The following is a 25,892-nucleotide window of genomic DNA, read 5'->3' as shown; positions in this document are numbered from 1 at the left end:
AAAGAAAATTTCTATACAGGAAAACATACTCCTCTTATCCCAACCTGCTGACAGAGCAGTTAGGGAACACAATTGGAAAGAAATTCCTACAGAATTAATTTTCACCTTGGCATCCAGCTCGGATTAATGTCTATCAAACAAATTATATTTGAAAATTAATGAAAATTATAATTATGAATATAAAAGGCATATATATGAATATAAATGCATATTTATTAGTGGTTTTTCTCATACAATGGAATTACAATTATAATTATGAATATAAAAGGCATATATAGGAATATAAAGACATATTTATTAGTGGTTTCTCATACAATGGAATTACGGCGGACTATATGAAAAGTAGCTATTTGGTATCTATTGCTTTCTGCTTAAATGCATATAGGAATACATCCAAACTTATCTGTATCCAGTCCAGTTTAGTTAGAAAGGAAAACAATAACTAATTATAAAAAAAAAAATAATCACAAGGAATCGGAAACAGTGAAATACATTCCCTTTTTCCCAAGCTGGCCTCATTAATTTGCTATTCAAGAACAAGTGGGCAGATTCTTGTGACAAGTCTAACACAATCACAAACAGCACAAGATTGGCCTCTTGAACAGCTTCTTATGAACACAGCTTTTCTATTGAGTTACACTGCAGAAAATGACAGTGATCTGATACTTACTGCCTGGGCTGTTTTTATTGCCACAAATCTATGATTTCCCTCCTTTCCACATACATATCCAAACGCTCGATGGTCTGTGATATCCTTTGCGATGTATGAAATTTCATGAACTGCATGGTGGTGCTGTAGTAGCTAATAAAAAAAAAAACAACACACAAACAAAAACCACAGTAAGAAATATCCATTAAAATATCCATAAAATGTTTTAATAAAAAGCCCATTTCACTTTCATTAGTGCTTTCCCTGGATCTCAATACATCTATAGAATTAAACCAAACAAACATAACCTGGTATCAAAATCAATTAATATTTGAATTCTGTAAGCCTCTTGTCTTTTCAAAATTACGCCAAACTGGACTTGCTTTAATAATTTGATTAAAGCTTCAACAGAATAGTTTTCTTGGTATCTTTTGGTGAGATATAATTCAATAGAAAATATCACGTCACCTAGTTACTGCCTACACGGCATCCTAGGTAGAGATTAATGTTTGCAGGTATCTAAATGAAGCAGCAGCAGCCACCTGTAGCTTCAACCAGGGCAAGAGGAAAGACTGATCTGCAGGGGCTGCAGAGCTAGAGCCGAGATATCTAATTTCTCAAAGAAGAGACACCAGACTCACGTTGTCTCTGCAACACTCAGCATCAGCCAGCGAGCCATATTTCATTTAAAGCCGTAACAGGACTCCAAAAATATATTTTTCCCAGAAAATTCACAGAAATGCACTTATCCAACTTGAAATCAATGCTAAATGCAAAAGTTCATTTTATTTAAAATCTCACTTTGCTTAATTGTAATCAGAAAACAATTCAATTCTTTTTTTTTTTAAATGTATGAGTAAAAATCTCCCCAGAGCCAGGACAGGAATCTGAGACTCCTATAAGCATGTCTCAGAGTGCCAGCATCTTTCTCACTTCGCCTTAATAATATTTTATTACCAAACTAATACTTAAGTATTTCTACTTAGACTAACGTCCTTGAAAAGTTAATCTAAAACAACCTATTAGTATGAATTTCTACCTTCTGATATATTGACCTGCTCTTGTATCATTTAGGGATAATGATATTTCTGAGAGCAGGCAAAGCCTCACAAAGAATTCTTTTGAGGTCCAGATCCCTGCTGCTTTTGAGAAAAGCACATTTTGAAAATCAGCATGGTATCCAGGCAATCTCTAAACAACCAGTTATTTTTAGAGATTGTTTTTTTTTAAAAAAAAAAAAAAAGAAAAAAACAAACCACTTTAAAATTCAAAACTGGAGAGGACGCGTGTGTGTAGAAGAGAAAAGGCTGAGCGCGTGCAGGGCAAGTGACAAGCAATGAGACCTCAGTAGAACACAGACTGAAATTTAAAAGGAGAGGCAGCACGCAAGAGAGAGACAAGTTATGTATAAAACAAAAGACTGGCCATGTTTCATTTTCATTTTGCAGTAAATGACTCCTAACTTCCCCAGACCAAGATTGCTTGCCTGTAGGAAAATGGAAGTGCTGCCATTGACTCCAGGCTGAAGGTGGCTAAGCCAAAGGTGTGCTTTAGCTGCTCCCAATGTGTTAAGCCTTTAAAATTAATGATGGGATCTCACTTAGATAATACAGGGATATTGATTTATTAGGTTTTTCTGAAAACCACGTTGCATGCTATCTGTTACAATGAAATGAAATGTTCCCATCTCTCTATTCTGCATATGACAGGGAACGTTATCTCTCGCTCCTATTAAATCAAAGTTCTTTGACATTGCTTTATTGATTGCAAGACAGCATTTTGCACTGAAATTAAACTGTGATCAGATTCCTTCCTCATGGAATTAAATTTGAAGATCATTCTACCATGGAAAAGTATCACCCACAATGTAAGACAGCAGATGGAGACACTCCAATTTATTTGGGAACCTTCATTAACTGTTTGAAAATCATTACATTTTTAATGGTTATGATATTTTACATACTGTATCAATACATGTACAAATTAAGTAAAGGTGACTGCAACATTATCCTTTTACACATTTTACTGTACGGAGTGCTTAGCAGGAGTTTTTCATTTGTTCAAGGGATATTGAGTTGGAACACACACATGAAATGCAATGTTGCATACACACATCTGTACTCAAATGTAGTTATAATCACTCCTGTGAACCTTTCACAGCCCTCCATTCATCTAATCTGTCCTTTCTACGTGTTCCAATACTTCATTCCAAACATTATTTAATGAGTGCCCAATTTTTTGCTCATCATAAAGCAGAAATCAGACTCCTGCTGCAGTCAGTAGAGATTTACCACCATAAAATGAGAGACCAGAACTGCATCCTCTTTGTAAATCTTTGTTTGCTGGAGGCAGCCTGCCCAGGACCCCCCCAGAGCCCTTCACGGCAGTGAGACCTGCATCACAGCAAAGGACAGCAGAAGGGACAGCACGAGGAGCAACGCCATCTGATCCAGGCACCCAGCAGAGACTCACGACTGAGGATACCTATAAATACACCATCTTTGTGTGTTTTGATTGATTTGCGTCTGGTGCATTCGCACAGATTAATCTGTCCCGTAAAATGGGAGACCAACCAACAGGAATTTCATTTTCATCATCTCTCAGTTTGTAACTGCTCAGGTGTAGCCAACCCCTCGATACTCGATATGAACAGTCCCGGAAGGAAATGAAACAGAAGCCATAGAAAACTGCTTCCAATAAAACTACCTCCAGCAGAACTGCTGGTCCGTGCTCCACAGCGAATATTCACAAGCTGATCTGCCCCTCTTCCTCCCCAGCCTCTTTTCGTGGTTTTTTTTTAATATCTTCAAGGTTTTACCATGACTTAATCCCGTCTCTAGAGGGTCAGAAGCACATAACAGAAGTGTTTCACAACTCAGGGATGTTTATGACACCCCTGTATGCCCATCTTGATGGATTCCATCACATGCTATTTGATGTTTTTACTGTATCTTTGCCGAGTGCTGCTACGAGCCATTTGCCAATTCATAAGTGAGGTATCAAATTGTTTTGGAGGGCTGCAGCACGACAGAACAAATTATAGAGAAGACTTAATTTGTATTATGGTTCAATACAGTCAATTAAGTATTGCAGAGATTAGAAAGTAATTTAACATTTAAGCTTCAGTTGTTAAAAAAATCCACTGTACATAGCCTCCAAATTATTTTCGGTCTCTTGTGACTTCAGTCACTATTGCAAAAGTTGAGGATTTTAAATGCAAGCACAGATAAAATCTCAAAGCGGATAACTAAGACAGTCCTGTGATGCAGAAGTCCCTCTTTATAGGCTAAAACATGATGTCATGATTATATTTTATTCTTATATTAGAAAGTTTTTTCCTGGTATTAAGCTTGAAGTCAAAAATATCCATCTCCACCAAGGCTGCTGTCTTCCCTCTTCCCCTTAAGTTTTCTCTCTCCCACTAGCCATTATTTTATCTCCTTTTCTCCATTCTATCCCTCTGCTTCTCCTCTTCCCCCCAGTCTCTCCCTGTACATCACATTGAATTGATTTAGCTGCCTCTGAGATGTGTAGCATTTCTAATTTCCCTCAGGCCGCTTGGCACCTATCATAAATTTTTTCACCCCTTATCCTCATCTTGCCCCTTTATTTCCATGCTGTAGCCTCCAGTGCCACTAAATCAATTAAGTCAATCAATTAAGTACTTGGAGGGTCCAGCAATCATGTCAAATATGTGAGTTAGATGGCACGAGAAAGTCACTGCTTTACTATCGCTATTTCTCTTTTAATGAGGTTGTCTATTTAGTGGAGCCTGGGGCACGGTGTTAAGAGCCACAACAAAAAATAGCCTGCAAGCTGCAAGGCTTCCTATAAAAGCTGCCCCACCAAACGCAGGAAGCATGTAACGTACAATATTCTATCTACAACGACAAGTTTCACAGGGATTTAAGCTGCACAGCCTTTCACCTTGAATAACCAAACGCCGAGTTTGTTTTCAGATAGGTGCTACCAAAGGTAACTCCACTGTTACCATTTCCACCCTATCGATACTGGGATGGGGGTGACAGATGTGGCCCCAGCATCCTCTACATTTCTATTCCTGTCCATTCACTTCTATCCTATTTGAATGAGCAAGAATAAACTTAGTGTGTCGCATACAGCTCCCCAAACTTCAAAGTTACCCACCAAACTGCAAAATCCTTAATGGGTTCATAATAAAATAACTTGGAAGGGTACTGAACAAATCGTAGAACCTGAGTCTAAGTGTGGAAAATTATGGTAATGCCTTAACAACAAGCTTAGCAAGGCAGAGGCACAATAGGACATTGACCATTATTTACTGCAACGCATTAAGTGAAAACAATGAGTTGTAAAACACGCAAGAGGTTCCAAGATTAATTCGGTCTCGTTGCTGCAAGAAACACTGGAGTGGGACAGATGTGCTCCTCCACGGCACCGAGGAGGGCTGCTGGGCTTGTTTGTGGTGCTCCAGACACCCAAACTACGGCACTTTGTCAAATGTTCTTCATGGCCATTTCCTTACAATTCCTATTTGGTTTAGCTGAAATTTGCAGGGATCATGGAAACAACAACTAGTTACAAGCTTTTCTCTAATTGCCTGTGTTTGCCTGCAATATTTCTCTGTTGTTTCACTAAAATGCGCTGAGTAGAGGTGGTCTGGGGCTGCTCATCCCCATCACAAACACCCCACAGTCCAAACTCGGGCTTAAGGAGCAGACACAAAACACCTAAATTTTAGCCTGGAGAAGAGAAGGTGCCAGAGAGACCTTATAGCAGCCTTCAAGTACCTAGAGAGAAGCTAGAGGAAAGATGGAGGAGACTCTATCAGGGTGTGTAGTGATATGATGAGAGCTAACAGTTTTAAACTGGAAGAAGGAAGATTTAGATTAGATATTAGGAAGAAATTTTTCACTCTGAGGGTGGTGAGGCACTGGAACTGGTTGCCCAGAGAAGCTGTGGCTGCCCCATCCCTGGAGGGGTTCAAGGCCAGGCTGGATGGGGCTTGGAGCAACCTGGTCTGGTTGAGGTGTCCCTGCCCATGGCAGGGGTTTGGAACCGGATGATCTTTAAGGTCCCTTCCAACCCAAACCATTCTATGACAGGCTGCTACAGATCTCAGCATCTCCACTGGACAGATGCTTTTCATCATCATTTTTCTTTTCTATTATTCTGGCCCATTTTCCAAAGATGACTACAGGAAATTCTTTGGGTTTTGCTCCAAGGTGTCAGAAAGGCAAGGGAGGAGCAGTTCACCCAGGCCATATAAGAAAAATGGGGACGTTTGAGGAAAGTGGGAAAACCAGCACTCACAAGAGAAACAGATTTATAAACTATATGTCTAAACAAAATGCAAGAGAGGAACCATCATATTTCAAATCTGACAGTCCTTTCCTACTGCAATGAGTACTCCAGTTTTATGTCAGTGGGGAGAGGACAGCAGAATTAGCAATATTTGACAGATCACAGTAATTTGGCTTAAATGTGGCAGTGGTTGGTGTGGGTAAGGACTTGATAGACCAAAAATCTGATATATAAACATTTGCTACAATACCTGGAAAATTTAATCTAGTTTGATCTAGAAAAGGAAGAGAGCAGTAGAGTTTAAGCTTAGCAAACTATGAAAATACTGAATTCCTACTAGAACAGCAAGCTGTCTCGGAACAGGGTATTATTTCAATTCAGCTTTCAAAAACAAATGTCACATATGAATACCTGAAAGGCAAAACTCACTAGAAACCTCTTGTAGTTATGGAGGTATCTGTATTTGGAGGCATTTCCAGGCACTGGCTAAGACGATCAGTTTTGTACTAAGAGAGTTTAAACTGAACATTCTAGCATGGAGTGAGAAAAAGCATATAATAAGGATAACAACAATAGGGGTTACTGCAGCAGACACTGCAGAAAGGTCTTGGAAGCCAGAATCTGGACATGACTGAGCCCTTCTGCTGAGGAGACTGAACACGTGCCACATCCTGCACAGCTCAAATAAACAGTCCAGCCCTGAATCTTTTTTGACCCAAAGCCACTCGTGGAGTTTGGGCCGAGCAATAGGTCATAAACTTTTCATTTGCACAAAACCCAAACCCAGGAATAGGAGCAGAAAAGGAAAATGTAACCTCTGGAGTGTCCTCCAAGCCTGAAGGGACTTCTCAGATGGCAGCCTTTAAGCATGTCTTCACGTTGAGAAGAAAATAAGTCTGTCTAATCCCCGTGCTTCTTCCATACATGCTGATTTTGCAGACAATAACCTAACGACTGACTTCTCCAAGTGCCAACTTCTAAAAGGCCTTTCAGTGCAGAAGCTTTGCAATAAAAACACTTGGCACGAAAAGCACGGTTTCAGATTATACACAGATCAAAGCTTGGTCTGTGTATCACAAAGGGGCACATGAAATATGGTGCCGATAAAGAAAAGAATCAAGACAGATTTAGCCACAGTTATCACAGACTCCCTCCCTCCAGGGGGTCAGCAGTCTGGCTGTGACACAGCCAAGCACCCAGAAGATATGTAAATTGCATTTCCTCTTAATAACAGTAAAAATAAACTCTTGAGAGCCGTTCTCTTCCTGCAACCGAGGAGACTGAAGCAAAAAGCAGAGTATATGACTTCCTGAGCTTACACGGCAATGCAGAGCTGAGTCAAGGACAAAAGTCAGTGAGTGTAATTGTATGTGGAGGGAGCAGCACGTCTTCCAGCAAAGTGTGAGACTGAGCTCAATCTGTGCACTCCAATTCACCCCAGATAAAGGCAAGCCCTTAGCAAAAGTACCCCAGGTAGGAGCCTGTTTGGTTGGACACAAAAAGATGGCTTAAAAGGGTAGTTCAGCCTCAGTAAGATCCGAATTATCACAGAATCATATCACAGAAGCTCGGTGGTTGGAAGGGACCTTTGAGATCATCGAGTCCAACCACACAAGTTTCAGATTATACACAGATCAAAGCTTGGTCTGTGTATCACAAAGGGGCACATGAAATATGGTGCCGATAAAGAAAAGAATCAAGACAGATTTAGCCACAGTTATCACAGACTCCCTCCCTCCAGGGGGTCAGCAGTCTGGCTGTGACACAGCCAAGCACCCAGAAGATATGTAAATTGCATTTCCTCTTAATAACAGTAAAAATAAACTCTTGAGAGCCGTTCTCTTCCTGCAACCGAGGAGACTGAAGCAAAAAGCAGAATATATGACTTCCTGAGCTTACACGGCAAGGCAGAGCTGAGTCAAGGACAAAGTCAGTGAGTGTAATTGTACGTGGAGGGAGCAGCACGTCTTCAAGGAGTGTGAGACTGAGCTCAATCTGTGCACTCCAATTCACCCTAGATAAAGGCAAGCCCTTAGCAGAAGTACCCCAGGTAGGAGCCTGTTTGGTTGGACACAAAAAGATGGCTTAAAAGGGTACCTTCAGCCTCAGTAAGATCCGAATTATCACAGAATCATATCACAGAAGCTCGGTGGTTGGAAGGGACCTTTGAGATCATCGAGTCCAACCACACAGCAAAACCAAAAAACAAACAAAAAACCACCACCACACCCACAACAAACACCACACCACACAACACCCAAGCCCCATACCAACAGCATCACATACAACATCCCACCACACCCCAATAATCTCGGGCACTAGAGCATGCCCATAAGTGCCACTTTTACACGTTTCTTAAATACCTCCAGGGATGGTGACTCCACCACTTCCCTGGGCAGGCTGTTCCAGTGCCTGACCACTCTCTCAATAAAGTAATTCTTCCTAATATCTAATCTAAACCTCCCCTGCCACATCTTCAGACCATTTCCTCTGGTCTGGTCATTATTCCCTTGGGAGAAGAGGCCAACATCCACCTCTCTCCACCCTCCTTTCAGGGAGTTGTAGAGGGCAATGAGGTCTCCCCTCAGCCTCCTCTTCTCCAAACTAAACATGCCCAGTTCCCTCAGCCTCTCCTCATAGGACTTGTTCTCTAGACCCCTCACTAGCTTGGTGGCTCTTCTCTGAGAGCCTTACCATTTCCGTTGCTTGATGAATAAAGTGTCCTGCTACTGTCTGTATCTACCCTGTGGAGTAAGAGCAGTGAATTTTTCAGAGAGCATGCACGAGTTTGTTCTTGCTTGTGCCTTCTGTGACAGGCACATGCAGTGGTTCTCTCCACTGGCCTGGAGTTGTCCTCAGCCCAGACCCCCGGCGTATGCCCGGAGTCAATTAAGTTGGCAGGACTGAACTTTGCCAGCACAGCAGTCTAATTGTGATGAATGGATCCGTGATATTGAGCTCGCTGGATGTTCCAAGAACCTAATTTGTAAAAGAGAACACCACTAAGGTAATAAACTTCTGTCTGGCTCTCATAATTTGTAATAATGTCTGACAAAGACCAGATATGAATTTAGTTATTGTTCATTGTCTTAGGAAGCAAATGTTAAGTTGCTCATGCAGAGGATCCATTTATTAGATATATGAACTTGCAAAAGGAACAAAACAAAACTGGAACGCACACGTGGCCAATTTTGTATCTTCACTTCAAAGCCTTTTCAATTTTTTATTGTACCAAGAGTGAAAGTAGCTAGCTAAATCTAAACTCCCTTGTCCAATTACTATTAATCCCAAGTTACATTTTAAATATGTACTTGCAAAATATTGTTCCAGGACAAAGAACACTTTCACAGAGCTTTGGAAAAACAACTGCGCTACACTAAAGCTGTGACGCTGGATGTGCCATGAGTCTCGTACTATTTTCTTACTGTTTCTGTATCAGACACAGTCATTGCTTTATTGGGATGGTTAAAACAAAAGAAGGATTTGCACAGAGCTATCAAGAAGCAGCAAACCTGATCCTTGATGCCAAAGTCAATGGCCCCACTAGGCCACTATCAGCTCAGTAATGCAATATGGCCCAACACTGCACCTGTGGGGGACCCCCTACAGACTACAATGCATTGGTTGACCTTGCCATTTCACTATTTCACTGGGGTGTCCAAGTAACAATACTTGCCTATAAGGATATTATTTCATTCTTTAGGATAGCAGCTGCCCAGTGGCCACTGCTGGGTTTCCAGGGCTGGAATACATCTGTCCGATCGTATTCCCCCTTAGCCCCCAGCCTCATCACCTTCTGCAAAATGGCCAGTAGATCAAAATAGCCATAAATATGCCAATAATGCCCTCTAATCTCAAGCCATAGCTTACAAACAGCCTAAGCAGAGCACCTCTGACCATGCCTTGTATTTTTTCCTGATATACTCTGAAGTTTCTAAGAGGCTTATTGATTAAATCTTGAATTTGAGGGAGCACAATATTGAGTAATGAGACAGTCAGTTTGTTACAGTATCACTGAACCTCTCCATATTTTTATCGCGTTCATCTTTATAGCCTGTGAATGTCTTTTGAGCAGCCTTTACTTTTAAAAGGTTCTTTTGTGCCTTCACACCAATATTCCTCACCTCCTGAAATGCTTTTGATTTACATGAACAGCACAAGAAATTCCTTCATACAACTCCTAGGAGCTTTGGAGGTAATTTTTGGCTTTAACTGTCTCAGATCTTAACTGCTTCAGATTCAGCAAGCATGACGATCCTCCCTCTTCTTGTAGCCTGTGATTTGAAAAGCTCATCAGTGAAAACCAGCCTCTGATTCTCTTGATTTGTCATGCAAACCCTAGAAAGCAGAGCTTGCAAAGATCACAAAAACCCCACTCGTACTGGCAATACTAAAATGTGACTTGCACTGGATAGTTGTCAAACAGCAACTTTCTTCAACCATAAATCTTCTTCTATAATGTTACAAAATTCCCCAGAAAAGGGGAAAAAGGACAAGAGGGATTCATTTTATATTTATCTCTCTCTTTCTCCCAGATACTCATACCAATTGAATAAGAATTTAAAGGGGGCTGAGGGAAAGACACATGTATAGAGAAGAATAAGAATTGAAAAGGACTCTAAGAATTCACAAACTGTGTAGAACCAATATGTCATGTTCATGAGCCAACTGAAAAATGAAAGCAAAAAAAAGAAGTTCATATGACAGAATGTTTTACATATTTCAAATTAAAAAATGATTTGATAATAAGAAATAAACAGAGGCATAGAAGAAAGGAATCCCGTGTTCCACAATGATAGATCAATTTCCAGTGGCATAGTATCAAACTGCACAAAACCTACTCAGTGCAACTCTTCATCTTCAATTGCTTAATTTCCTAGTGGCCAGTATATATAAATATACAAGTAAAGGAGACATCCTGGAATGTTCCCTACCACATCCCTACCAGTTTGCAGATGAGAAACACTGGAATTTACCTTTTCTATAGCATAAACAGGTAAGCCTTTCACCCTGCGGTCACCTTTCTCTTCTACTACATTCTCTAAAATACACAATCACGAGAAATCTTCCTGCTTCCCAGCAGAGATGTCTGAGCTACTGGATATTCTTCCCAACACAGAACTGGAACAACCAGTTCTTAGATTATTCCATAACTGAAGGTGCATGATCACAGACCGTTATAATGACCCCTGTGCTGAAGGTGCCTGAGGGCTGTTGATGGACTCAGTGCACCTGCAGGTGAGCAAAAGAAGACTCTGGAGATGAGCTTTAGAGTTGAGAAACACTATCATTAACTACCTGTCCCGGTCATAAATAGCACACTGGCACTTCGAGCCATTTTATTTTCAGTCTTCCTACAGAAAAATAGAGGAAACCATTTTTTTTTGAGTTACAGTTGCATGTATAACCATACTTCAGATAATCCCATAAATGTTCCACTCCTTCATTTGCTCAGGTCACACAACAGACACTTAACCTAGGATATAAAGCATTCCTAGCAACACAAGCATGTGCAACACTAAGCCCAAAGATAAGAAGAAAATGTAAAAGGCAAACCTCAAAGAGACCCTAGAAAACAACAAAGAACTTGCAGGTATTTTTTGGCTCGATTTTGGGGGGTTTTTCCACCTTGCATTATCCCGAGGTAGGAATTTCTGGAGTCACACTCAGCAGGTGCTTGGCACATTGTGTGATGAGAGTTCTACATTTCAACTCAGGCAACGGAGAGCATTTCTAAGTTCTGCCCTGGCACCCTCCAAAAAAGTCCTAAAGCTGCCATCTGCATATTTTAATGCCCAGAACTGTTTCTTCCATGTTCATTTTCACGTAAAGCAGGCTGAATGTTTGGTCTTAAGTCTTCTTCTGCTAATTGAAATCTCCAAAAAGCAAACTTTGATGAAACAGTCTGCACACAGATGTGGCCCAGCAGAGAACACAGCAACTACACTTTTTTTTTTTCCTCTCTCCCTGCCTTGCTTTTCTGTCCTGGCTTGGGGTGTCACACAGGGTCTGCCTTTCAGAAAAGCTGTTGGGCAACACTGCCGTCACCTTTTACTTAAATGCACACAGCAGAGTCTTTCACAGCTTTGATGCCTGGATGCTGGCTTCTGTTTTCTACTACTTGTTCCTTAAGTCCTCCCCACCCTTTACAACTTCTGTGCACGTTAACATACTGAAAAAACCCCTTTTTGTTATTGTTAATATTGGTGGCCAAGCTGAGCTCCACTTGAGCCTTGGCCCTTCTAATTTTCCCCCTGCATATCCTCACCGCTTCATGGTATTTCTCCTTATCTGCCAGGCCCTTTTTCCAAAGATTATAAGCCTTCTTTTTGTTCCTGAGTTCCAGCCGAAGCTCTCTATTTAGCCAGGCTGGTCTTCTTCCCTTCCTGCTTGATTTTAGGGACTTGGGAATAGCTTTATCTTGCGCCTTTAAGAGTGCCTCCTTGAAGAATGACCAGCTTTCCTGGGCACCCTTGCCCTCGAGGACCATCAAAATCTGAATTCCCTCATTACTTCACTCTCAGCACTAAGCATTCTGCACGTACAGGTTAGACTCTCACGTGCTTTACACTTTAAAATACTTCCAAATTCCTGCATCATTCACAGGAGCACATTTGGCTAATTAAAGATCCCATAAGGCTCTAAAACCTTCTACAAACCAACTCAGCCTTTTTAAAGGCAAGGACACAATCAAAAAAATTGGACTCGGATCCATATTGATTACCTAAAAAGACAAAAAAAAAAAAATAGAAAATACTCAGAGCTATGCAGAACAGGTCTAGGAACCATATGCAATATTTTCAGATGCCCAGACTTCTCATTTGCTTTAAATGTCAAGGCACTCAAATTAATTAGTGCTCTGCCTCACCTATGTCACAATGCTCCCTTTAAAGTCTGCAGGAACGGAGCTGCTTGCTTCACTGGGAGTACAATGGTGCAGAACTAGGATGGCAACCACAAAGGATTAAAGAAGTACAGGTAAAGTCCATTAAACGCTGCTTTTTCTGGCATGCTACAATGTAGGGACACGTTTGGCACCGCTGTAATTCCACTATTACCACCAGGTGCCTGGTAGCACGACGGGAGATGCTGTTCCAGCCCTTAGGCTCCGTGACACATGGTTGCCCGCATGCTGAGCACACAGGGCATAAACCAGAAAGGTTATGAGTGCAATTATCTCATTTAGGAAGACAACTTTTCATGAAGAGTTATTTATATATTAAGCAAAGATCCACTGGTCTCTGAAAATGATTACTTTCTTCAATTGAAAGACAGGGATAAAAGCAGTGTCTGTGTTGGGTAACTGTTGGCAAATAAGAGCCTTCCTCCTCTTCTCCTTCCACAGGGCCACTTAATACATAAAATAAGCAGGATAAAAGGCATTTACTTGACCACCTGAACTATCAGATTGAACAAGTCTCTTGCCGACTTCCCTGTAAATACAAGTGTGTTCCTGAGGGCAGAACATCCTCCACTGATTTTATTGCCAATAGACAATCTATTATTATCATCCTGCAAACTCCGGGTAACTTTAAAAGTAAACCTTCCTGTAGTTTCCCTCTCCCATTACACTGACAGCGAAGGTCATTGGTCCTCCTTTCATCTGACCCCAGCAATAGGAGAGGTTAAACAGCCCACAAGTTAGCACAGGAATTCAGAAACATCACTGCTTGTATTGCTATTACTGGGGCAAACGGAAAATTGCAGAGCAGCCCACCAGATAAAATGCACTGAATAGGCAGGAAAACCACCCCCACACCTGGGGCCTAACGCTTCCCAGCCATCTCCAAGAGGAAGGAGCAGTGGATTTCTAAAGGGGGATGGAACTTTCTGTTAGGGCTGCGGGTCCCCCACCGCGCTCCAGGGAGGCTTCAGCACATCTCAGCCGCCTGTGCTGTTATTATGTCAGTATTTCTCTTGCTAAACCCCTTCCTGAGCCATTAGAGTGCTGAAAATGGGCCTGACATGTTTTTTCTAGTGTTTTTTTTTTATTTTATTTTCATTTTTCTAGTTAATGCGTTAACCTGGCTTAAAAATAGCAGCACTTGCAAACAACTCCCCTGCCCCAAGCACCCCTGTATTTTGGGTGCTCTTCTAGAAAGCTAAATCACAGCTGGAGACCACTGGGACTACAATGTGGTTTTCCTACCCTAAATTGTTCACCTGAATCACAAAAGGGTAGTGATTATAAGCCAAAAAAACCCCAATATAACTTTATAATTTGAGTTTTCTGCTGTGGGACACCACCTCCCCGGAGGGGTACAGTGCAGTTCCACTATGTAATTGGGATTCATAACAACAAGCATTTCTATAACCAAAAGCTGACTTTTGAGTTTTTAGTAAAATTCACCCTAAATTCTGTTTAAGCATTCCAAACCCCCCCCCCCCCTCAAAATCAGAAGTGTTTACATAGTAATTTTTACTACAACACCCCTACAGACAGATAACCACCCCCATATGCAATGGAGGCCAAAAGGGACTTGGGAACGTGTATATCGTGAGGTTCCCCAAACCATAACACACAGAGCAGGTGGCAGGACCTCCCTTTCTCAAATCCATCCCAGGGCACTTGGATTAAACAAGAAGCCAAACACATCCAAATAAGTCCATCACTGAAGTCACAAAATCTAATTTTCTGCCTTTTTGAAAGCAATCAAATTTTTACCCTTTTCACACTGAAAAATACAGCTATAACAAATTCCCACAAATTATTTCACTTTGGCTAAAATGTCTGGAATAGCTTTATTTTATCTTCATGCCAATTAGTGTCAGAAATCTCACAAGGCAGTTCCTGCAGATACTCACTACCAGAAGGCTGAACTCAGCTGTAGAGCAGAGCATTTCCAGATGAGAGGAAGGAGAGAAATTTCAGCCGCCTTCTGGATGCCAAGTGTTAGGAGGAAGGACATAAGGTTCAAACCAAAGCTCTATCTAGATCCCCAAATCCTCAGACTTCACAATGTGCAAAATCACACCTTAGTTTTGCCATTTGCGAACTTTTTTTTCACAGTGACAAAACCGCCAGAATACACCCCATAATACAATCCTGGGGTGCATCAAGAAGAGTGTGGCCAGCAGGTCGAGGAAGGCAGAAGCTACAGACAATGCATTCTAATCCCTCTAAGGCGTAAGTATGGTCACAAATATCACCATTTTCAAGTGTGCATGCAAAATTTGACTGTGCTGTTTTTCAGTATGCTCTTTATTGTTATTACATAATATTTTTATGACTGTAGTCCTTAAAAGTCCTCAGCATGGCCCAAGACCCAACATTTCTTACAAAAACTTCCTACAAACAAATAATTCTGATTAAAAACACTGAATTAAAAGGTAATCCCAGAGAGTTTATACTTTGATTCCAACCTTTGAAAGCTAAGGGTCAGATGCCCTTTGGGATGTCTCTGAGCTGGGTGACTGGAGTAGCTCCTCCTCATAAACCCTCAGGCATGGAGAAGTCCTTCCCTCACTGCCCTGGCAGATCACAGAATCTTCTAGGTTGGAAGGGACCTTAAAGATCATCTTGTCCAACCGTCAACCTAACTTTGACAAAAATAGACACCCGCACAACAAACAAGAAGCATCACCATCACTAAACCATACCTCCCAGCACTACATCAACCCATCTTTTGAACACCTCCAGGGATGGTGCCTCAACCACCTCCCTGGGCAGCCTATTCCACTGCCCTCCATCACTCCTCTGCCCCTTCCTCCCGGGTGAGGACGCTGCGGGCAGCTCACCCCTGAAACACCAGGCTGGCACAGTAGAAGGCACGGTTGATGTGATCTGTGGAACCATTCCCCAAGCCACACCTCTGCAAGGCCACAACAGAAACGACAAGATGGCCAGATGTCATGGGCTGGATCTACAAGCCACTAGATGGGGTGTCCTCATTCCAGGCAAATGACAACAGAGTGACTACAAGAGGCAGCTCAGCTCTGCGTGACAGGCTGGGATCACCAGCAGCCTCAGCCTTGGAGTTTATCAAGTTTCTAGCATGGGAGTGCTTTAAGGAAGGATCTGAAGATAAAATAAGGAGGTACTCCATGAACAAAGCACAAAGAATTCCTCCAAAGTATGATGGGCAGGATGGGAAGAGGCTCAGAGTCATTTATTTGAAAGCTGAATAAATGGAATGATGAAAGTTGGTACCGTGGAATGACTCCTTGCAACTGGATGAAGAGTAAAGGCAGTCACAAAGAGCCTGGGAAAAAATAACAGTTAGGCAATGGGCTGATAAAATAGAGAAGGCAGATTCAGCGTAGGAATGCAAAGAGAAGTGTGACATGATCAAAAGAATAAGCTGAGACAGCAATCTTGGCAGTCACGATGGATTTCAGAAATAAAAGTCACATTTGTCAAGGACAAAGAAAAGGATAACAATTGAGACACAAGACGAACAGAGGCAGGACTGGGTTTTGACTGTAAGCATGACATTAAATGCTGTATTTCAGAGCAGTTAAGAAAAATCTGCAAGATCTGGAGTTACCCTGGATGTGACAATCGAAAACAAGGTTGAGTCAAAAAAGGCTGCTGAGTTTACAGGGCTGAATAATAGATGATGCTGATATTTTCCCTCAGCACTCGCAAAAGGAGGCCAGAGAAAGACCTTTGGGAGTCAGGATTAAAAGACCCGGTTTAGCCCCGCTCAGCTTGAACTGTTGGCTAAACATGTAAGGAGAGGGCTGGAGAGACATGTCGGGATTTGAACAGAAGGAGAAAGGGCTGACACCATGTGGTTTGACACAATAACCAAATTTGTACTTGCAAATGAAGACATTCTGATAAAAAGCAAAGCAGAAAAAAAAAAAAAGAAATCAAGGACAGAGAGCACCCAAGAAATCCCAGAGGAAACTGCAGGAGAAAGAGAAATTAGAAACACAGGGGTAAAATCCAGACACAAGAGCCATGGAGGCCAAGTGGAAGGACTTTACTCAAAATCAGCTGATAAGTTAACGATGCTATTGAAGTGCCACACCTGAGATCAACCATGAAGAGACTAGCAAGAACTTTGGGAAGACCATTTTCAAAGAAATGAAGGGGACAAAATCCACCTGTGGTGCTTCTGGCCTGGAGCTGGAAGGAGCCTCAGGCAGGGACCATAAACAATCTCCTGGCCAATGCCATGCTCTGGCAAACACAAAAAGTCAGTGAACTCATCACACCGCCTCTCCCCACTCACTGCAGAGCAAGTAGAGTAGAGATAAAATTAATTCCTTCTTTTATTTCTATTTTTAAATATTCCAAGACGCTCAGTGATAGAGACTTGACAGTTTGACATTTCATCTGCTCCAGCACATGTGCTTCAAGGAATAACTACAGATCCATAATCGTACCTCGATTTCTGGTCAAAGATGCCAGAACCAACAGATTTCCAGTAAAGTCAAGAAGTACCTTTGGTACATTTTAAATGAGGTATCTTCTGCCAACAGTGAGAATTTCAATCTTGCTAAAATTTTCTTTCAGCCAAGTTTAGCTGTCCTGTTAGCAATCTATCAGCATAATTAACACTATCATTCCTTTCAAATGGAAAAGAGCAGCAAATCCAGGGGTTATCAGCACAAACCTGATAAAGTCCCTGGAAAATGCTTTACAGAAGCCTCAGCAACACCTTTGAAAAATCTGTGCATTATAAGGTCAAGAGAACTTAAAAGGGCAGGAAGATGGGCAGATGTAGGCATCTAAAACAGTGGCTAGATCATATCACAGCCTTATTGTCTCACTAGAAGAGAACAATCTGAAACCAGTAGGATTATAACCATTATAACCACCCACTACACCTATTATTTAATTGGACATTGTGAAGAGTTAAAGCAGAAGCACAATCACTAGTTATATGACCTTACCACAGGTAAGGTCTGGTCCCACTTCCATAGAATAAGGAGGTGTTATTCACTGAGTAACACCTTCTCCCATAGCTAAACCCTGCTCAGCATGAGAGTCACATAATCCTCCTCAAAGATAATAAAGGTTAGAGTAAGGGATGGACAATGAGAATAATAATATATAGTCAACATGAAATATATATATTTATACATACAGTTTTCCTTCCTGGATTTCATACTGACAGCCTGAAGAAACTGGCTACAAATTAAATTAATAAACCATGAGTAACGGACTGCAATATTTCTCTGCAATACTCTAACCCAATCAGACACTTACAGTATTCCTAGAAATTTTACAATCCCACAGGCTGTGCCCAAGCTCTGTATTTTGATAAATATATGGGTCAACATCTCTGAAAGACTGAGTCTTTCAGTCTCTCCAAAGTATATAATAGACAATGCAAATGAAACCCACTTTAATAGAAATAATTCTTTACTTAAAGCCAAATACTAGTTGGTTTTTTTTTTTCTTTCATCTTATTTCTCTTTCACAGCGCCTGGGTTTTCCATTAAAGTCAACAGGATTTCGCAATTAGAAAGAACAAGAGTTTAAAAGTATACCTCATTACATGAGTGTAGAAGAAAATGTTTTCCTAAGTATTTGACAGAATTTAATTATTATTTTTAAATACGTTTTCAGAAAGTAACCTACAGTAAACAAAGATTTATTGTTACATAAATAAACAACGAGACAATTACAGGCTCTTTAAGGAGGCCATATTAGTCATGCACGTCTAATGAAGCATTACTAAGCTATCACAGGGAGATAGCCTGATGTGTGTGATTAACAAAATAATACTCATAAATAGCTAACGAACAATGATGGTCCTTTAAAAATTTTGCATATCCTGCTGTATTGAGAGTTACGGGTTTTGTCACTTTCTAAGGAACACATTAACCACTAAGTTCCACCCTGAAAAGGAGAGGATTAAATAGCACAACACAGCGATTTGCAATTCCGCCTTCTACGGACCATGCCATTAAAAATATAAAAAAAACTCTCATGAAAGTCTACTAATGAAGAATATATTTCAGCTTGTGCCATACTGTGTTTGAAAGATCACGTCTTGAGATGTCACCAGGGTGCAGGAGGAATATGACAGAACAAATGATCAAAAATTATTTCCCTATACTATGCAGCCAAGAAATCTCTGAAGTTGCTTTAGGTAGAAAAAGTCTGGGTTTAGTAATAATTGTGGTAGATTTTTTTATGTTAAAAAGAAATTAATGTATTTTCTTCAGGTATATATTTGGCAAACATATTCTGGAGAAGGTAAATGGGATGGATGGCCAATATTATCTACAACAGTAGACAAAAAAGGTGCATTTATAAGAAAAAATTAGGGTCAAACCCCATGTGTAATAACAAATTTTGCTGTACGAGAGCAGAACATCTTGTTAGTCAAATTAAATATAATTTTGGATTGTACAGATAATGTCAGGACTTTAACAGCAGAACCATTGGTGGTGTTCTGCCCATGTGAGCAGCCTCCTCCAGCAGCTGAGAGAGTCTATATAAGAGTATATGCAACCTACAGGGCCCTTGTATCATGTTCTGAATACATTGACAAGTATTTGAAAAGTGGTCTGGAGGGACTTATTTAGATTAGAATGGAATGGAACAGAATGATGAAATATGAGAGAGGAGTGTTATTATTTCTATCACAGTGCTATAGATGAACTAAATTGTATTGCATCTACAGTGCAAACTCACAGCAAATCTTTCTTGTGTTTTTTCTCGCCGAGATAAATTCTTCCCAAATGATATTCCACCCTCAACCTGATCTCCTTCATGGATAAATTTACTCAAAGGGTAGAATTCCTGATGGCTGGAATAACACCATTATTACAATCAATATTTTTTGATGAATATTAGGTCTGGAACGTATTAAGGAGAGCTATAAAGTACAGGGGGAAAAAAAAACCTTGCTTATCATTTTCAGTAGTAACCCAACTACAGCCCTTCATTTGTAATGAATTATGGAGCAATTCCCTTAAATCATCTGTATGAAGTCAGCTATGACACTGCCAATTTTAAAAAATTTGCTAGTTTTGAGCTACAAATTGATTTTTTATTGTAATAAATTAAAATCCAATAGCAGTCTACAAGATACTAAACATACAGAAGCCTACATTTTTTCAGAATATTTTTTCTCTTTTCTATCACATCAGACTGCCGTCGTGCCAGACATGATAGCAATAGCCAATGATGAAAATTAAGAAAGGACACTCTAGAGAGGTATATAACCTTTCCAAATAAGCAATAAATGAACACTGCAGCCCCAGAATTATCCTTTTGGGAATTCCAAAATCATGGAAACACAACTACAGGACAAAGCATTGTGGGGGACAGGGAGGGCAGTTAAAAGAAGGGAAAGTAAATGCAAGATTAGCCAGGCTGCTCCCTATTATAATGGGCATATTCTTCTCCCTGTTGCACACATGTGAACATCAGTCTCCAAATTTTATAAACTCAGTACCAGAAGATCTGTGTGAGCAAAACACAACCTTTTTGCCATAGATTTGGATCAGGAAGAAATTATTTCCTGTGAGGGTGGTGAGACCCTGGAACAGGTTGCCCAGAGAAGCTGTGGCTGCCCCATCCCTGGAGGGGTTCAAGGCCAGGCTGGATGGGGCTTGGAGCAACCTGGTCTGGTGGGAGGTGTCCCTGCCCAGGGCAGGGGGTTGGAACTCGATGGTCTTTAAGGTCCCTTCCAACTCAAACCATTCCATGATTCTATGACATTGAGAGACCCAAGCTAGGGAAAAAGCCGAAGGGATGATGCCTGTGAAGAACCAGCAGAGCACCCCTGCTTTAAAAGCTTGGCATGGAAAGCACGATTCTCCTGCTTGCAAAAAAACCCCACAAAAACAGCACATAAAAACTGATATTGAAGGCTCCCTACATCCCTCTGTCACAGCCCTGTTTCAAGAAGGACAACTCAATACTCCTGTCCATCACTCCAGCAGCTCAGGGGCAGACGTCTGGAAGGTGGATTTAAAGGTTTCAGTCTAAGCCTCAGTGAGTGAGTGACAGGGTTACTATAAGAATGATATAGTTATGTCAGATTTAGAGTACAGGGTGTCAAAGTTATGAAATGAAGAAGATTTGTTCTCATGTCCCCACCTCACTAGTTACAAAGTGGAGGGTGTACAGGACACTGCAGGAAAGTCAACTTGGCTCAACCACACCTTGGTTTCCAAACATAGCCTCTTTTCCCTATTTATTTTATGAAAGTAAATCCTATGTTTTTGAAACATGCAGAGACAAGTGCCACGGAACACATATCTCTCTCTTTCTTCTTTACTTCCCCAAGACAAAGACTTTAGTCTTAGGGAAGTAACTGTGGTCTCAGTTCAATTTGCAGATGATGAAGAAAACAAAATATTACCATATTGTTTGGTGTATTACACTGTTCTGTACACTGAGCAAAGCTGGCATTCTCCAGTCAAAAAAAGGTATGTCATCACATACTTACTTAAATACTCCCCTAATATCTATTTATTAGATGACCCAACCACAACTGCACAGGCAGCACTAATTCTGACATTTCCTATCTTCTGAGCACAGACTGTAACCTCAGCCATGTTCTCTTAAACACTGCTTTTGTATGAATACTTTCCACATGCTGTACACAACACATTCCAAATGAGCTTTTCATTACTAACTGCTTGTATTATGTATCAGCGAGCTCAATGACATTGATTTTCTAATAATATAAATTAACCGGCAAAGGTAATTTCATCTATCATCAGTAGGGTTTTATTTCTGGCATCATGTTAAATAGTTAATCTTTCAAAAGATTAAATCAAGAGCTTTTTAAAATTCAAGGCAGAGCTTAAACTGCTGTAAAAATCTTCTTAATTAGGATTAAAACAGTTTGTGTGTTGTCGCTTTATATCTAAGTAGTATAATGTTTTGCTTAGGTTTCTTCTTTCAGAGCAATTTAAAAAATCAAACATGATATTGCTGTGGCAAAAACTGTGTAAGGCATGAAAGTCTCCTGCAACTTCCTCAATCAGATGCTACTGGAGAAGTTGCCACTTGGCCATCTCAAATAGCAACTCAAACCTTTTTAATATCGTTTACCCCCAATTCCACACAATATATACTTTTTCTACCATTGATGGTACAAAAGCTCTGACTCTTATGGTTATGGTGTGCCTCACAGAAGATCATCACTGCTGTTAATGAGATTATATAGCATTATGACTATGACTATGTTCACGTAGAAGTACGGATCTGAAATAATCTTAGGATTCCCCTGGGACATCTCCAGGGCAATCCCAGCTAAGTGTTAGTTCAGGCATCAGAGGGGGAAACAAGGTTCACTCTCCTGGGGTTGTCCCTGCTCCAGCTTATTTTCTTCCCCTTGGCTTCCCCATGACACAAGGGGCCCAATCCAAGACAATCCTAACCTCTAATCCTAATCCCTTATTATCACACTCTCAAAAGTCACTGAGGAGTCTCAAGCAGCATCCAGAGGACTAGGGCAGTTTGGCCCAGGGCTGGGTGAAAAAACCTACCTGGGCATGGTCTGTGCCAGGGGCTGCTAAAAACAGGGGGCTGGTATTTCCAAGAAGTATTTTTTTTTTATATCTGGCAGAAGGAAAACAAATCCCTTTTTGCCACTTTCTGGACTCAGAACTGTGAGTGTTTATGGATGTAAGGAGCATCTGGGTACTGAAGTAAATGGCTCTGCAGAAGTACCCAGGACAAGGCTTTACAATAAACCACGTCCCCATCCTATACTTTACACCTCAGTTATCTAAAGGCTTGCTCTGATATATGATAACCCTTTATCAAGCTTGTCAGATGCTGCTTCAGGTGTGCTTACACTGGTGAGACATTACTGCCCAGGCAGGAAATGCTTTTACAGAAATACCCATGAAAAGATTCAATTTCGTTCCATCACATGATTATTTTACTTACCCCTGTCTTTTCATCGAAGATTTTGATTCCCCCAAAGGAGACTGTTAAGAAGACTTTTTGTTTATGTTCTCCTTTCGAACGAGCCGCAGCGACAATTCCCTGTTGAAACAAAGAGCAGTTTGGCTGCTTTATTACTTTTCTGGGTGCCACAGCAGAGGACAAAGATTTCCTTGTGGATGATTCTCTACTTTTCTAGGAAAACTTAAGGGCTTTCCAGGAACAGCCCCCCTCTTCTGGCTTCTTCCTCCCTTTTTGCAAGGTATCACATCTCTTTACACTACCCAGACAGCATTTCAAACATGCTCCCACTTCCAACCCCTGCACTAGCTAATCCTCCATGAAATTTGTTTTCATGGAAGCTGAAGGTCATTTCTAGCACACTTTTCCCAGCTATAAGCTGTTTTGTTTTCTTTTTTTTTTTTCCATGAAACATAACCACAACAAGCAGTGGAGGAAAAAACCCACCAACTTTAGCTTACTTCATGGGCATGTTTACCCGGAATAAGCAAATTGAGCTTTTTATAAAAGAATATTCTTCTCAAAATCAATATCAGTTTTTTATAGCAGAGGTATGGTTCGAGGCTTAGTTTTTTCTCCTAATCTCAGACTTGTACTTCATAAATTAACATGCTGATATGCATCTCATATTATTGTCCCACAGCATAAGTATAATAGTAAATTCTATTTCCACCTTCTCAGGACCTAAGACGACCTTCTCATGACCTTCTCAGGACATAAGATCAAATATAATAATCGCACTGGTAAATAAACAAAAATACTGAGCCTTTATCTGGTGCTCTGTAATTTCAACATGTTTTAAAAACCACTAACTTATGTTTTAAGACCTTCATGAGGTCGTTGTTCTCATTACACAGACATGAGAATGAAAGAGAAAAAAAAAATGGAGTCATTCGTCAATAGTCAAATGGAGTCATTTGTCAAAACTTTATGCCTGGCATTAAAACTCATGGCCAGACACTAAGTTTCCAGAGCCCACAGCTTCACGCTATGCTGCCTTCCACACAAACAGGAATTTCTAACCCTCCTTTCCTTTAATAGTTTTACTCATCTCCCAGTGCTGTTCAGATTAGTCTTGCCCCTTTGCAAACAGGTATGGGGCAGCTGGGGGATGCAGAAATGGTGACCCATGGAAAAGAGAGACAAAAAGGCTTGTGCAGAACAGTGATGACTCTCCCAAGGTGCTTCTAGGAACTATGAAATGATGAGGAATATCCCGTATACAATTAAACCAGGTAGGAATATCGTGGCAGATGTGATAAATCAACTGTGTACCTTTTACAACAGATTGGCCCTTGCCTGTCATAAAATGTTCATAATTGATTTGTAAATTGTCTACCAGATCTTGCTTTTAGAGCGTTGAACCGTATCATCACGTCACCCTTTGCTGTTTATTCCTGAACAACCACCTGTTCCTCCCAGTTCCTTGGGACTGGAACCCCGCTACTTGGTAGTGTAAAAGATGCTATTTAGTGATTTCTTCTCCTGAAAAAAATAGCAATAGGAAGTCCATCAGCAATCTCGGCAGAGTGCTGGGGAGAGGACTGGAAGGAAAAAAATGGGAAAAAGATTGTGGAGGGTTTACTCCTAGACCTAACCCTGCAATGCAGATGGGAAGCTGACAGCCAACATCGCACAAGAAAAACACAATCTATCCTTCCTCCTCAACCACCCCAGCTCTTCCACATTTCCCAGGGCCAAATAAAGGATGCTTCTGGCTACCTGCACCCCACAACGTCCCTCACCCTCTCCTGCTTTTCCCAACAGGATATAATGGTCAAAGTCAGGGCTGTAGATGATTAGCACTGTTATATAAAATGCTCTGATACACCACTTTTCTTCATAGTGGTAAGCCTCCTCTTTTGCATAATAAAATTATTCAATTTGCAGATGTGTTGTTTATAATTTTGTGGACAAATTGCAATGATGTCAATCATGAGTAACTACCAAACTCAGAGATAATGTATTAAAATTAAACTGGGATAAGCACCACCAGCCAGGGGTTCATGTAAAATTGACTGATTTCAATACATAATTAACCAGAGTGTGACTGAGTGTCACGAAAGGAGAATGAGTAAAAGTTCAAGCTGAAATTCTCTCCCCTCGACTCCATAATATTAAACATTAAAAGTTTCACTGCACCTTGAGCTTCATCATGGAGTCTTGGCATAACTTGTCTCCTCGTGCGGCAGAAACCTCATCTATCCCAATCAGTTTTGCTTTGTATCGGACGCCGTCACCTTTAAACCTCTTTATTAAAGTGGCTTCACTGCGATCCTGACCTGAAAAGACAGAAGGGAAACAAGGAAATTTGCATGAGCGCAAAGGAAAACAAATAAATACATACTCGCAATTAAGTGGCAAATTAGATTTAATTCCTACCTCAACAACAAAACAAGCGAACATTTCAATAAAATTAGAAGAAAAGTCCTAGTTCAATAAAACCTTTCTGCCCTTCTACCTCAAGTGAATCCACAGTGGAATTGTTGCCGTACACAATCTTCTGCACAAAATTTGCACACAAATTAGGTTTACAGAAATAAGAGATAAGCCTGAATCAGACCTCGTGGATCTGAAAACTTCTGATCTGTATGGGTTGTTTTAATCCCAATACACTTGAGAATTTTTCATTTTGCAGACAAAACTCTAATAGAAACATGCTACTATTTCCTCGTACACCAACTTATCTAACCGTATCAGCAATATTTACACTATTACCATTTGAATGATGAAAAAACAAACGATGTTATTTGCCTATAGAATATTGCTGCTCTAAAACTGGCACGAAAAAATACTGTCTCCTTCTTCTATTATTTCTGCTTATAGATGTATACAGAAAAAACATAACCAGCAACGTCAGCTCTCACAGACTCATCCTGAGAAGTTTAAAAAATGGCACAAGATATTTCTTAATAAAAAAGCAATCAGGGTGTAAGATGGCACCATACTGATAGGGCCCATGTACATAAATTACAACTCTCAGATTAGCCTGAACCACACGATGCTGACACTACAGCAATCCAAGAGAGGGATAGTTTTCTCAGTAAGACTTTCTCCCCCACTGTCCGCAGCAGAGCTTATGTTGTGTCTCAGCTAGAAGAAATACGTTAGTTAGGGAATCGGTCT

At 40.7% G+C, this 25,892-nt stretch overlaps 1 protein-coding gene across 10 annotated transcripts in view; it reads right to left on the bottom strand.

Annotated features, from left to right (window-relative positions):
• The window catches only part of DAB1 (Dab, reelin signal transducer, homolog 1 (Drosophila)), a 544,445-nt gene that overhangs the window by 42,102 nt on the left and 476,451 nt on the right, over nt 1-25,892 (bottom strand). For all 10 annotated transcript variants that reach the window (XM_014939420.1, XM_014939417.1, XM_014939424.1 and 7 more), the window contains 3 exons: nt 24,909-25,048; nt 22,749-22,847; nt 671-802 (listed from right to left, as the gene is read on the bottom strand). In XM_014939420.1, the coding sequence (XP_014794906.1) occupies nt 671-802; nt 22,749-22,847; nt 24,909-25,048 (371 nt within the window). The remainder of the gene's footprint in view (nt 1-670; nt 803-22,748; nt 22,848-24,908; nt 25,049-25,892) is intronic.

Source organism: Calidris pugnax, unplaced genomic scaffold, assembly GCF_001431845.1.
Source record: "Calidris pugnax isolate Ruff unplaced genomic scaffold, ASM143184v1 scaffold18, whole genome shotgun sequence".
NCBI classification, from domain to species: Eukaryota; Metazoa; Chordata; class Aves; order Charadriiformes; family Scolopacidae; genus Calidris; species Calidris pugnax.
This window is presented reverse-complemented; position numbering and strand designations above follow the sequence as displayed.